Genomic DNA, 14,523 nt, shown 5'->3' with positions numbered 1-14,523 from the left:
TAAATCTTGTTATAAATTTTACAACTATCACCTGAGAAAAAAAATGTCACTTAATCATATAATGTATTCAAATAATGACTTTGATTATGCTCTTCATGTATTTCTTGAACAGTATCTATATTGACTCTGTTCTGATCCTATTACACTGGGTAATAGTTGGAAAAAAAGGTCTTTTCGAATCAACTGCACATGTTATAGCAATAGGTTGCTGTAATTCGAAATTTAGTGTGTATGAACCACTGTATCAGTAATAATATATTATTAATTAACTTATGTAGATAACTATTTTGAATCATTTTATGATAATAACGACTGCTTCATTATTCCAGCAAATTTATTGTTGATTATTTTATACACATGTTGTGCAGTCAACAATACTTTCAGATCCCCGCTAGTGATAACATTTTGGACAATGGCTGTAACACCCTAACTTTTAGCACGTCATGATCGTACCAAAAGTAAGGCGTTACTAACCCATTTTCCTTTATTATCTATTTAATATTGAGCATTTACGTCGGTATCGCATTTCAGTTTTTAAGAAAATTCCACAAAATTTTGTTTCTATTAATTAAAACCACATATCAAAGATCTTCAAATAATAATAATCATATAAATACTATTAATAATAAATGATATACAAATAAATTCAATATAAAGATTGAATACAATACCTATCCCTCAGGATAAACTAGAAACTAAAGTAACGGGCGAGAGAACTCTATAAAAGCGACAGGAATCATAGGTAAACCTACTAATCATCCATAGCTTCATACTGAGTCTTTGAACTTGTGCCACTGAAATGGTGGAAGATTTTGGGGTGAGAACAAACCATACGTTATTAATAGGAACAGAGAATGTCGTGAGAGTAAGGAAATAAGTTGCAAATAATCACTTTTTAACTTTAAATAATTACCTTTAGAACTCTTTAAAACTCACTTTAAAGACTTTTGTTAGTTCTTAGTAAGTTAAGTCATTTAAGAAAATTCCAGTCAGCAGTAACAACCGAAACCCACAACAAACATAATAACTATAGCACACAAAGAAAAACAAATACAACACATACACAATCACAGAAAAATACAACAAGCAAGCACAACCAAATACAAATGTGCAAACATCATGATGCATGTCTATCCCTAACGCAGGCCATGAGCTCATGTGTCGGTTGCCTATCCGCTCCCGATATTACCCGGACACGAGTCCCAGATATGGCTTTCCAGATGCATACAGTGTGCTCATAAGTCTTACGGCTAGGCCGCATACAGTGTGACTTTCAATGTTTTTCAATGTGCTTACATCTAGAAAACAGTTCTCAGTGTGTGGGCATTCCCACTATACATTTGGTACTAAGGCCCAAACAATGTCACATCTGCTTTCCTGTTGCAAACAGTCTTTTAAAGTTTTTCTTTATCTTTGCTCTCTGCTCTTCTGTGGCAGATGTTCTTTTAATAAATATATTCCTTTACTTTTTGTTCTCCTTCTTTTCTTTCTTATCAAACCAAACTCATATCATAATTTAAACGATATCTCTTCTCAAAAGATTGGATTTAAAACATTATACTTTTCTTGATAAATTGAATTCAAATAGAATAAATATTTTCTTAACTAAATAAATCTCAAATAATTTAATTTTCCAAAATCAAATCTTTTAAAATAGCATTTCAAATAAAGTCTCAAAGATTATAAAATTTCAGCAATATTTCTTCTAAAATTCAGACTATGCCCCCTTCCAGGGTCCCAACCAAACAATCTCTCAATCATTTCGAATATCAAATCCTTTTCAATAATCAGATCATTTTCAAATATCAAATAATTTTTAATAATCAAATCATTTTCTTTTTACCAGCACTATGAACTCTAAGTCATGGTACGTCTCAGCCGGCACAGAAGGGGTTGGATCACCAGCGGATGCCGAGTCAGATGCTTTCACTCAAGAAGACAGCCTTTAAGGTATTACCTGATTGACCGACCATGCTTAATAAGGAGCCTGATGTAATACTGTTATTTTCAGCCACCTCATCCTACTTACAGTCCTTTCCTCCGTAACTTCCTTAAGTCCCAGACTAAAGGGTTCAATATCCAATTCCTCCTGCTAAGCCAGGGAAGTCTAGACTTGCTGCAAGTTGAGTCTTGTCTAGGAATCAAAAAGAGATGGAAGAACTCTGGAAGGTGAAGATCCTAAGCTAAGCTGAAAAGGTTTTCTCTAGAAGAACGTCAACCTCACCACGGAAAAAAATGAAAATTCCCACCAAACACGACTTCTAACTGTTGATTGATGAGGAACCTTTTTGAATCGACCGTATTCTCCTCATGGCTACGAAGCTGCTTCTGTTATGTTATAACGAGGAAAAAAGTGCGAACCAACCCAACAAACAAGGAAAGGATGCCCTGATAAGCATCTGAGATTAAAGCTGCAAGGTCAGTCTTTTCTTTCTTTTAGGAACACTCCCACGTACCATTGATTTAGCTGAATTAGCTATTGCAGAAAAACCTTTTTTTAGGGATAGTGAAATTTTCGATCTCTCACTGGACATAGGATCAAGGGACGAGAGAAGGTCGATCTCTACTGATTGGAGTGCTCTGCCAAAGAAGTGGTTTGACCCAAAGTCGGCATGCAAGACGCTTGGGACAATTTTGAAAAAATCCACGAATACAATCCCTCAAAGGTGGTTCTTGGTTGAACGTTAGGAAACCCTAACAAAAATGATAGATAGAGGGTCTTCAGTATTTGGGATGGATGTGAAGCGGCGTCCAGCTCGGGCTGTTGGGCCAACCCACCGAGGAGTCTTCGCATTAAGACTTGGAATCATGCCTGGTTTTCTTAAAAAAAAGGACTGGACTTCAAGCAGCAATGAGAGCAAAGGCAAGGAATTGATGCGCCCCTCCAACAAGAAAAAGGGCTTGGCTCGATGCATGTTGAACTCTCGTCTCGATATGAGCTCTTTTTTTAGAGACCAGAACACCGTGACTGAAAATTGAATGAATAAACAGATGAGTTCGATTCAAGCATCTGAACAAGAATGCCAAGTGGGTTCAGATACCCCCTATTTTCTGAGATCGAAGGCAAGGTTTTTTTTGTGAGTTTGCCTCGATTTGGTACCACTCTCACGGCCCGCACCGAGCTGGGAAGGCATATACTACTAATAGTAGTCCGCTTTCTAGACATTGCTCTATATGATACTTATTATGTGGTAGCACATTTCCATTGATCCAGTTGAGACATGATTGATTCAGACAAAAGAAATTGCCTCCATATAGACTGAACCAGGTATGAGCAAAATGGCTATATTTTGATAAGTTGGGCACTAAGGAGCCTGAGAAAGATGAACGAGTGATTAATACTGCTAGAGGTATCACGTTCTACTTTCACCTCGATCACTACCCCCGTGTCTGATCTAGAGGTAATGTGTAAGCAAGTGGGGGAAAGAAAGTTCGAGGGAATATTCTTTAACAATCGTGGCAGTGAAGTAATGAATATTATTATTTTCATTATTAACTCTTTTTAAACATCAAGCAGCGAAGCACTACTGAGCAATTCACGTATCACTTGAAACGTCGAAAAACTTCTTCTCCTAGTGCATTCTACCGACGCTGGGGGACTGATTTATGATGTCCATGTTGACCCGCTGTCTCCAACATGGACCTGGTGAAATTGAATTCTCCGTGAAGATGAAATTCTTGAACCAATAGTAGGTCCAGATGCACACATGGTTTCATTTAAGGCTACAGGCTCGGCTTTTTTTCCTTACTGCCTGTAGAAATGTGAGATTTGTTATCTCAAGTTCAGATAGCATCAGTAACCACTTCATGTCTTGCTCACTGCGAGTTTGACTTCCTCAGATGCAGCGACTCCTTATATCTCTCCTGCTTGAGATATTGACTATTGGGGATATTTTTAAGAAAAGAAGACAGAAGATAGTTGACTTGACCCACATTATAGTCATATACTTTCTCTTCTGGCCTTGCCTTCTTCCGGAACGGGTAGATACTATCATCCAACACCTGGTTAATCTATTTCCAAAGCCAGGAGAAACTTGAACATCGTACCTAAAGTGACAGATAGGGAAGAGGAATTAGATGTACTAGATAGAGGGAACTTCCTGACCTTACGAAGGGTAGTAATCATTTCGTAGACTTTTTAAATGATTTTATTACTCCCTCCGGGTATTTTACTACTGTTTTACCAGTCTTACCACGCGCCACGCTCAATTCAATGATCAAGCAAGATGCTTTTCTTTTTCTTTTTTTTTTACAATTACAAATCAGATCCAATTTATAATCCTAAGGTTAGCAGCTTTGCCTTTTCCTGGAATCGCTCTCTATGGGCTTCTGTTCGCTCAACCATTGCAGAACCACCAGACAACCTTTCTAAGACCTGATGGAGGGGCAGTATAGCTCTTGATTGATCAACGCGAGTGAACTGTGCTTAGACGTGTTGGGGAGGCCAGGGAAAGACGAATTGGATCGTTCGGTGCTTTCCAGTCTACTGAATCAGAGCCATTGGGATCACTCTCAGTCTCCTTGTGCTTACGGGGCATAATAACTTTATTGCCAATTTTTTTCTCACGACGATGAAATAGCCTGTTTTAGGGCATAAAATAAACCTTATTTATGGAAGAGAAAACCTTAGCTTATAAAATAAGACATTTGGATCAACCCCGTGTTTTTAGGCATCGACCCCCTTGAGTTCATTTGCATAGTTGCTTGTCTTTTTATCGCAGCGCTTACGAGGAACTCCCCGTGCTGCCCTACAAATTCTTGTGAATCCGGAATCCATGCTTTGATTCAAAAGCCCTAGCTAGTGATGAATCCCCAGTAAGATTGGAGTCTTTCAGAGGTGAGTAGGGTGTCTTCCATAGAGGAGGAGGATTTAAGGTTCCTTACGTTAACCGGAAGAGACAGAGAAGGAAGAAGAGCTGGAAGCTAGAGAGTTGCTGCCTAGCTACAAAGAAAAGTGAGATTAGATCGAAAGTCATCTTTTTTCCAACCAACTTGCTCAAACGTAGATAAACGACTCCAGGGATTCTCTTTCCTCGGTATGCCGCCTCTCCTTCCGTCTCCTCCAACTAAGCCATCCGTTCTGGTTGGTTGTCGTCCATCCACTATTGGGCTACGGTTTCTGCTCGACACTCCAAAACCTTCCCAATCTAATTAATGTCGGAGATTTCCGGGGACTTTTTTATTACAAATCCCACGCAATCAAAAGGCTATTCAACGACGGTGCGATTTCATCTGTTGGAGGCGTAACCACAGCAGTTAGGTCTACTCTAAAGGTAGTTCCGTTCTCCTCGGTGGACAACGTAAGAATTTGTCGTCCAATTGAATCTTCTTGAAAGAACCTTTCTTCGTATGACTTCTCGGTCGAATGAATACGAAATAGGACATCTGCGGTCAACTCATTAGGCTCATGACCTGAAAACTGCAGGTTTGAATCCTGCCCCCGCCTAATCATCTGAGGCCGTAGTCAGCCTCAAGTGAAGTGAGCCATGGGATGATGGGACACGAGCGCTAATAAGATATATACTCTACTTGTTCACCTGTATTGGTTTGGGGTACGGTTAGTTCACCGGGAGGATCACCCTCCCATATATATATATATATATATATATATATATATATATATATATATATATATATATAGGGCAGGTAGGGGAGGGTATCACCTAAATCCGACTCCCGTCTCGTCTGCCTAAGACCCTGCACCAAGTGGGTAGGGTAAAGTGGCTACCATCGAATTCTGGTAGTGTTGCCATCTCTAGGTGAATTACAACTCCTCTAATGAAAAAAGAGTTACGAATGCGGCTTTGATATATTGGGAACTGAAATTCTAAAGTCAATATTTATATTTGAGCGTGGCACTCATTAAACTCTAAAATTCAAATAACATAGGATATCTAGTTTATTCTCATTTAATTCCAAATCAAAAGTAATAATAACTTATCTAATTCAGCATTTACGACAATAAATGAGATCACCTTTATAAAGTCTTTTAATGTGAAATAACTTAATTTGCGATTATAATTAATATATGTATTGCTCATAAATAGATTAGAAAGTTAATAATTTTCTAACAATAAATTATATCAATTTAATTTAATTTTATCACTCATTCTTAAAAAGTTTAATTATTATCTCGATCCCTATAGTTTTACCAAATTTTTAATTAGGTTCTTTTTTTTCAATTAAGTTTCTATATACCATATAAGATTTTGTAATTAAGTCTTTACAGTGACATAAACATTGGAATTAACGAAATATTCCATTAATTCTAATTCTTTGTCACGATAGGAATTTAACTACAAAATCTTATATAGTATAAAAACCTAATTAAAAAAAATTATATAGTGACTTAGTTAAAAATTTAGTAAAATTATAAAGATAGATAAAATAATTAAGTCTTTTTAAAAGTAATTATATTTTAATTGTGTACAAATATTAATATAAATATAAATTTTATTAAATATTTATAAAATAATTTTTTTATTAATTATAATATATCTTTTCAATGAATATTTATATTATATAATAATATAATAAATATAAATTAATTAATAAATTATTAAAAAATAAAATAATAGCTATTTTAGTATAAAAATAAAATTAAAAAAGATATTTATTGTAAAAATAACAGTGACATTTCATCTAGTTATTTAATTATCAGACAAGTCAGTTAGTTCAAATATATATGACTTATATATTAATTGAATCAGTAATTTTTTAATTTAGTAGTTTAACTAGTTCCATTATCGGTTAGATTTTAATAGCTATGTTGAATAGTACTTAAAGTTACCAAAATTTTAAAAATATAAGATGTTCGCAACATGGCAACATCTTATATTAAAGTTGTAATTTACTATTATTAGGATCTTCTAGAAAGAGTCTAAAATCCTTATCAAAATGTTTAGTGGAAAATGATTATTATAAAAACAAAATTAAATAGTTAGTATTTCATATATTAGTAACAAATACATTTTTTAAAAATAAAAAATAATAATAGTAACACGTGTTTTAAAATTGTTCTAACAAGAAGTACAATTTATATTTAAGTTTATTATTGGTAGAAAAGTTTTGAATTATTTTACTAGAATTATATTTATACATTAATTATCTTAATAAAATTATTAAAACACCTAGAAATATATTTTTTATAAAAAAATTATACATTTATAAAATTTTATTTTTCCACAAGAAATATTCACTTAGTACTAAAAAAATAAATGGATCAAATAATTTAAGAGAGAACTTTTATTTTCTTAGTCTAAATAGTAATTTTATAAATTTGCTTTTAATTAAGAAAATTTCAACGTATTTCGATCGTTTTTCATTCAATTGATAATTTAAAAATAGACACTTACTTAGAAACAGATAGAAATTGATAACTTTTATTTTTGGTAAATAGAATAATTGTTAATAAAATACTTATTTATATTATTTATGAATTATTTAATTTGTTTGCAAGACACTGCTACATGCCATGGCCACCTCTGCACAAATCTGAGAAAGAAATGAAAGAGCTGGCACAAAACCCAATACTTTCATTAGAAAACACAGACACGGCTTAGAATATAAGACGAGAAAAGCTTTGTCTAAAACTCTCACCTCTTTATTCACTTGCACTTGCACTTGCACCCACCAACATCATCTAAAACCAACCCAACCCAATCCCAAACAACCAAAAGAAAAAGAAAAATAAAAATTCACACTTGTAGACTTGTAGTACTTCTAGACTTGTAGCTATAGCTTAAGGAGACCCACTCAACCCACAAGATATATATCAAAATTAAAGTTCATACGATCTTATCAAAAGAAAAAGAAAAAAAGGGGGTATACTAGTACTTGAAGATTTGAACCCCATCCCAATAGCATCCATCACCACCAGCTTGGAAGTTTGAGCTTGCTCAAAGTCCAACATTATTCTGTATTCTCTGTTTTGGTGGGTTTAGGAGTTTATATAATTTTCTTGAGAAAAGGAAGAGTTTTTATTTGTGTTTGTTAGTGAAAAACATGAGCAATTGGTTGGGGTTTTCTCTGACTCCACACCTGAGGATTGATGAAGAATTTGAGAGACAAAATGAAGAGCGTGGAAATGGAGGATCTTATCCTCCTCCTGTGATGCCTTTGCGCTCTGATGGCTCTCTCTGTGTTGCTGACTCCTTTTCTCGCTCTGCTGCACCTCATGGTATTAATTCATTCATTGCATGCTACTTGCTGCTTCTTCTTCAACAACGTTTTTGCATGTTGATAAATTCTTCTTCTCAAAGTTTCCTTGTTAATGGGTTGTTTTATTTATGTTTTAGAATGGAGATATGAGAATGCAATGGGAAGTGGAAATTCAAATGAAGAAGGTCCGAAGCTTGAAGACTTCTTAGGATGCTACTCAAATCCATCACCACTTGCGGAAACCAAAGCATTTTGTCAGCAAAACCGAAACCAAAACCAACAAAACAACTTCTCAAAGATCAATATGAATGTTGAAACATCATCGTCACTGTTCCAATCATTCAATCCCTACAATGATAGCAGAAGCAACCACAACCATCATCATCATCATCATCATGCTCTCATAGCCGGCAACGGGGTTTACAAGTCATCATGGTTGGCACAAACTTGTTGCTCATCTTCATCTTCAGCGGAGGCAAATCAAAATAGTAGTAATAATAATAATAATAATGGTGAGTGCAATTTCCAATCTCTGTCACTGACTATGAGTCCGAGCAGTGTTCAACAACAACAACAAAATGGTGGGGTGGTGGTGGTGAGTGGAATGAACCACCAAGTAGTGCTTCATAATCAACATAATCAGGTTGATGATGACACTCGTAAAAGATCCATTGCTAAATCTCAAGGGAGAGAACCGGTGCCTCGAAAGTCTATTGACACTTTTGGCCAGAGAACTTCTCAATACCGTGGTGTTACAAGGTAATGTCTAGTAATAATATTAATATTAATAATGAGAGAAACTATATTCACCAATTATAGCATAAGCCAACTCAGTTAATTCTTATTTTTTTATAATGTCATTTCATACATTTTTTTACATGCATAATTTTATGGTAAAAACTCAGGTGATGTCGACTTCAGAAGTTGATACTTGAGAACTTGAGAACGACTCTCAGGTATCAACTTCTGAAGTCAAGATAACTGAGAGTCGTTAAATGAAAATTTAATCAAATCAGTCAAATCATTTAGCAACTCTCGGGTATCAACTTCACGTGAGATAAGAAAAATCATATTATCAAAAATAAGAGTGTGTATTTTCAATAATAATAATAATAATGTTTTTTTACTTAATAATGTGGTTTTATTTTTCCTAAAATCTCATAAGGTTAATGAGAAATATTTGATCCTACTTAATTATACCACATTTAATATAAAAGGTTTGTAAAAACTAAAAAGGTATATTTAAAAATTTTATTTTTCCGTAAGAAGAAAAAAAAAATCTGTTGTTGTGTTGTTCTTGGTAAAGCACATTTACATATGTTCCAATTACATGTAACCTGCTTGGAAGATGATACAAATACTAAGTTTTTAAGTTTTGAATGTATTAAAGTGTTTAAAATTGTTCTTTAAGAAAACTTCTTTTATTTTTTTTAAATCTTTTTACAAATGCTGTAGTTATTAAAGCAGTAGGTAACAAAATTATAAAAAAATATATAATATAGGATTCATCAATACACATCTTGCTGAATTGTTCTTACCTTTGGATGCATTTTGTTATTAGGCATAGATGGACGGGTAGATATGAGGCCCATTTGTGGGATAATAGTTGCAGAAAGGAAGGACAAACAAGAAAAGGAAGGCAAGGTGAGAAAAACGTTTACTTATTTATTTAATTATTTATTTACGGTCGGTCATTGACCAAGGTCCAGTGGCAAGGTCCCTTTGGTTGACAAAGTAAAATTAATGCACATTATTTTCTTATATGAAAGTAGCAATTCTTTCTTATTTACAAAACAAATAGTTGCTGCACCTTAAATGAAGCAACTTGTGGGAACTTTTTTTTTCCTTTCAATAAGCAAAATAAGACAAGTCCTTTTTAACATTTTGCAATTAATAAACAACTTGAGTTAATTACTTAATTTAGTAGCTAGTTCACTTATTTAAACAAATAAATGTCAAAATTAAATTCTATCTTGTGCATGGACTTAAGGTAGCGTTTGGAAAAGAGACAGAGATTGAGAGACAGAGACTGAAACTGAAATAAGAATGAAACTCTAATTTAATTTGTATAAAGGATAAAGTTGAAATTAATTAATTGAAATGAGAGTATTTTAAGTATAAAATGTTATTAAAGTTTCAGTTTCGGTTCTAAAAAATTTCAGTTTCGTGTATCCCCACTTTTAATTTTGGAGGTACTGAATTACTAAAATTTTGGGAACAAAGACTGAAATTTTAGTACCAGTCTATGGGCTAATGATCCTGAGTCCCAATCTCCTAGTTTCCGTCCTAGTATCTCAAAACAAACGTTAGTCTTAAAATTTGTCTTTTAGGTGTGAGGTTAAAAAATATAATGAGTAAAAAAAAAGCAATTAATTAAAGTTCAAGAATTACACAATATATATATATATATATATATTATTTGTCTTATTTTGAAAGAGAATATACTAACGGTCTGCTTTTAATTTGATGCACTGGTTGGATTCTTCTCTCATTTGAAATCATGGATGGGTTGTTGTTCAAATGTTCACAGTTTACCTTGGTAAGTGAGTAGTTACATTCTCACATGCATATTGCAATATAGCTGTTTGCTTCTTTACCATGTTTGTGAATCTTACTGTTCAGCGTAGCACGTTAAGTGGTTAGATACGCTACTGAATATATTAGTATTAATTATTTTTATTGTTGTTGTGCATTGGTAGCTGTGCTTGTTTTAATTTCTGCACATATATAATTGATTCCTATTGGCAACTATTATTAATTTATTATTAGGTGGTTATGACAAGGAAGAAAAAGCAGCAAGAGCTTATGACTTAGCTGCACTCAAGTATTGGGGTCCAACAACTCACATAAATTTCCCTGTAAGGTTTCTGCTTCTACAGTTTCTTTTCTCCTTTGGAAAAATTAAAGTCTTCCATTTTAATTTTTCTGCGGTTTATTTCTAAATGACTAAATATTTGTAATTATTCTTATGCTAATTATTTGATCATAACAATTAATTAAATTAAAGCTGTTATTTAGAAAACTGATTAAAATATTATGGAATTTCATTTTCATTTTGTCTCACAACATTTGTCACCTCCATCTTTTTATGTAAAATTTATTGTGAATTGTCTGTTATACCGTTAAATTAATTATCATGTTAGTAGAAATTCAATGTAATTTTTATTTTCCATTTTTCATATAAGATGTTACTTCTAAAAACTTTCCATTTAGATTATTCTTGATTTTAGAGCTCTCAATATAGCCAAAGTGATAGATAATTTCCTTTAATTTTCATGCATTGTTAGTTTAAAAAATGTTATACAGACAACTAATTGTTTGTAGTCATATCAGTAAAATTAACTTATTTTTAAAATCAATTATTTAAAAAGTCATCTAATCGTATAAATCTGATTAAATAATCATATAAAATTTTCAGTCAATGAACTATAGTTCAAATGATATAAACCCTCTCCACCTAAAGGTTTCGGGTTCGAATTTCACTCTTAACTTTGGGGAAAAAAATCATATAAAAATTTTTACATTCTCAATGTATCAAAATTAAATTCTATAAAAAAAACTAAAAGTTTTGGTGTGTATTTAACTAATGTAGAAGCTATATGAATCATTATATATGGTACCTGTGATATATAAGTGGAGTATTTAATTTATGTAGCTTGAAACCACAATATATGTGTTTGGTACATGTAGACTGTAGTAGTGACTCTACATATGTCTATTGCTTCTTAAATGCTCAGTTAAGCACTTATGAGAAGGAACTTGAAGAGATGAAGCACATGAACAGACAAGAATTTGTCGCCAATTTGAGAAGGTACCATTAAATTTCTATCCATGTGATTTTTATTTAGTAACTATTTAATTTTTCTTTTTTTCTTAATTATTAATTCCCCGTTAATCAAAATTCATTATTATTATTATTATTATTATTATTATGTGCAGGAAGAGCAGTGGATTTTCAAGAGGGGCATCTGTGTATAGAGGCGTGACAAGGTATGGCCAAAAGTGATGTGCTTTTATAATATCATTAATAATAAAGTTCACAATTAAATTATTTACTGCAATTTCAGCTTTTTCATTAACACCAGCAATTATTGCAAACATCCCCCCTTTTTTTTCTCCTTGTATTATTTATTATTGAAAAACTCTGAGATCAGTCATTTTTGGTAATTTTTGTCATCATTTGATCAGCACAAATATTAAATTATTTTTAACAAATAAATTTTACTAATTCATATGTATAAATTATATGCTTTTTTGTGTGTAAAATTCTTATAAATATTGGTGTAAATTATTGTTCGCCGTAGCATTGCACTTTTTTATTATTATTATTTTATTGTTATAGGCACCATCAACATGGAAGGTGGCAAGCTCGTATAGGAAGGGTTGCAGGCAACAAGGACTTGTATCTTGGTACATTTAGTAAGTTCTGCCACCAACCTCCCTCTATTGCCTCTCTATTCTAAGCTCCCTTATTTTCCCACTTTATATTTAGTAATTAATTTCTTGAAATGACTTAAATGCATTGTGTTTGAAATTTTAATAAAGTCCACACTCATAGATTATCATATATAGTACAGGATGTAAGAAGTTAATTTTGATCACTATGATATTGATATATACAATGTATATGCCTTGTAAAAAATTTATATTTCTAATAATAATGTGAACATATTTTATCTTTTCAACCTTTTACTTTTTAATTCCAATAGGCAGTAATTTCTCCCGTTAGAGTAATTAAATGCAAAGGTGCATAATACACAGATAAAATAATTATAATAATGGTGTGGATCTAATAGAAATTTTGAATATAAAGTTATACTGAAATGCTAACCACTATTTTTGGTAGAGAATCCGTACTACTAAATTGTTGGTGCAGGATGCACCAATTTTATGCTAATGTATGGTAGTGAGATATAATGAATTGAAATTTCTTCAGTGAGGAATGAAGATTTCAAGTTTTAACTAAATTTTTTGGGAGAATGTGTATTGCACATACATGATGAAATCTTTTTTTTTTTATATTTTAATTCTATTTCTAATTTTCATTCTTTATTGAAAAACATTCTTTACCATAGTATGATCCATAATGTATATGCGTTCTATAGTATCATCACATGTTTAATAATCGTGTGAATATATCTAATAATGTTAATCTCCTATACCATAGAATCATAAATTAAGCTTATATCTCTGGGTAGAAAAGGCAAATTAAATGGAATTTTTTCCTTTTTATTTATTTTTTTATAATTTATGTTGCATTGGTAATTCTAATTAGCTTTAATAATTCTATAGGTACACAAGAAGAAGCTGCGGAAGCTTATGACATTGCAGCAATCAAGTTCAGGGGAACAAGTGCCGTGACCAATTTCGACATAAGCAGGTATGACGTGAAGAGGATTTGCTCAAGTTCAACCCTAATTGCCGGAGACCTTGCGAAACGGTCTCCTAAAGACTCAGCTCTAGCCACCGCCGAGGACTTCAACTCATCCGGTTCGGCCGCCACACCTTCTCAACCAACTCCACTGGCAATAACTGATGGTGAACAACACTCTGATGAGTTGTCCAACATGGTGTGGAATGGCAACAGTGACGAGCAACCGCAGAATGAGAGCGGAACCAGCAACAGCAATGTCGCTGGTCCATTGTCGCAGCAGGTTTCGCCAAGCAACAAGAACGAGGCGAACCCGCCGCAAAGCCCCAATGAATTTGGGGTCAGTGGAACAGATTATGGACATGGATATTTCACTCTGCATGGACCACCAAAATATGATGATGGAAACAATGAAAATGAACACAGGATTGGGAATTTGGGTTTGGTTAATCAAGTTCCTATGTTTGCTTTGTGGAATGAATGAGGGGAAAGTTTGGGAGTGTGGAAAAGAATTTTAGCATAGAAAAAAGAAAAAGAAAACAAAACTATGATTAGAAGGAAGAATTATTGAATTATTATTATTATTATTATTATTATTATTATTATTATTATTGTAGTTTTTGTAATGGTAACTTAACTTTGTTCTATTCTCAAGGAAGGGGGTGTCAGAATTACAATGTTGATTAGTTGCTATTGAGTATTGTATTTGACTATTTGTATGCATGCTAACATGACAAAGATTATCTTGTATGGGCAAAGAGGAAAATCAGCTTAAATCAATCATAGGTTTTGTAATGTGATAAAATCTCAAATATGCCTTGTGTCACAAGTTAAGTCAGTGTTGGTTAAATTAGTTAGTCCCAGTCAGCAGAATTAGTTGAAGTTAGTTATCTAGTTGGTTAAGAGTCTTATTACAGTGAGATATTTAATTGTAATTGTGTGGTTGAGATTCACTCATGTAATTATGTTATATATAAGCACAAGTGAAGTTC

At 33.0% G+C, this 14,523-nt stretch overlaps 1 protein-coding gene across 1 annotated transcript; it reads left to right on the top strand.

Annotated features, from left to right (window-relative positions):
* The first annotated feature begins 7,577 nt into the window (after positions 1–7,577).
* Positions 7,578–14,208, top strand: LOC112776998 (AP2-like ethylene-responsive transcription factor ANT). Its single transcript, XM_025821283.2, has 9 exons — positions 7,578–8,179; positions 8,298–8,919; positions 9,722–9,804; positions 10,691–10,699; positions 10,930–11,018; positions 11,898–11,971; positions 12,100–12,150; positions 12,503–12,579; positions 13,453–14,208. The coding sequence occupies exons 1-9, from the start codon at positions 8,005–8,007 to the stop codon at positions 14,013–14,015; spliced, it is 1,743 nt and encodes a 580-aa protein (XP_025677068.1). The 5' UTR covers positions 7,578–8,004; the 3' UTR covers positions 14,016–14,208.
* The last annotated feature ends 315 nt before the right edge of the window (positions 14,209–14,523 follow it).

Source organism: Arachis hypogaea, chromosome 19 (assembly GCF_003086295.3).
Source record: "Arachis hypogaea cultivar Tifrunner chromosome 19, arahy.Tifrunner.gnm2.J5K5, whole genome shotgun sequence".
Classification (NCBI taxonomy): domain Eukaryota; kingdom Viridiplantae; phylum Streptophyta; class Magnoliopsida; order Fabales; family Fabaceae; genus Arachis; species Arachis hypogaea.
The sequence above is the reverse complement of the archived record's forward strand: the minus strand, read 5'-3'. Positions and strand labels throughout refer to the sequence as shown.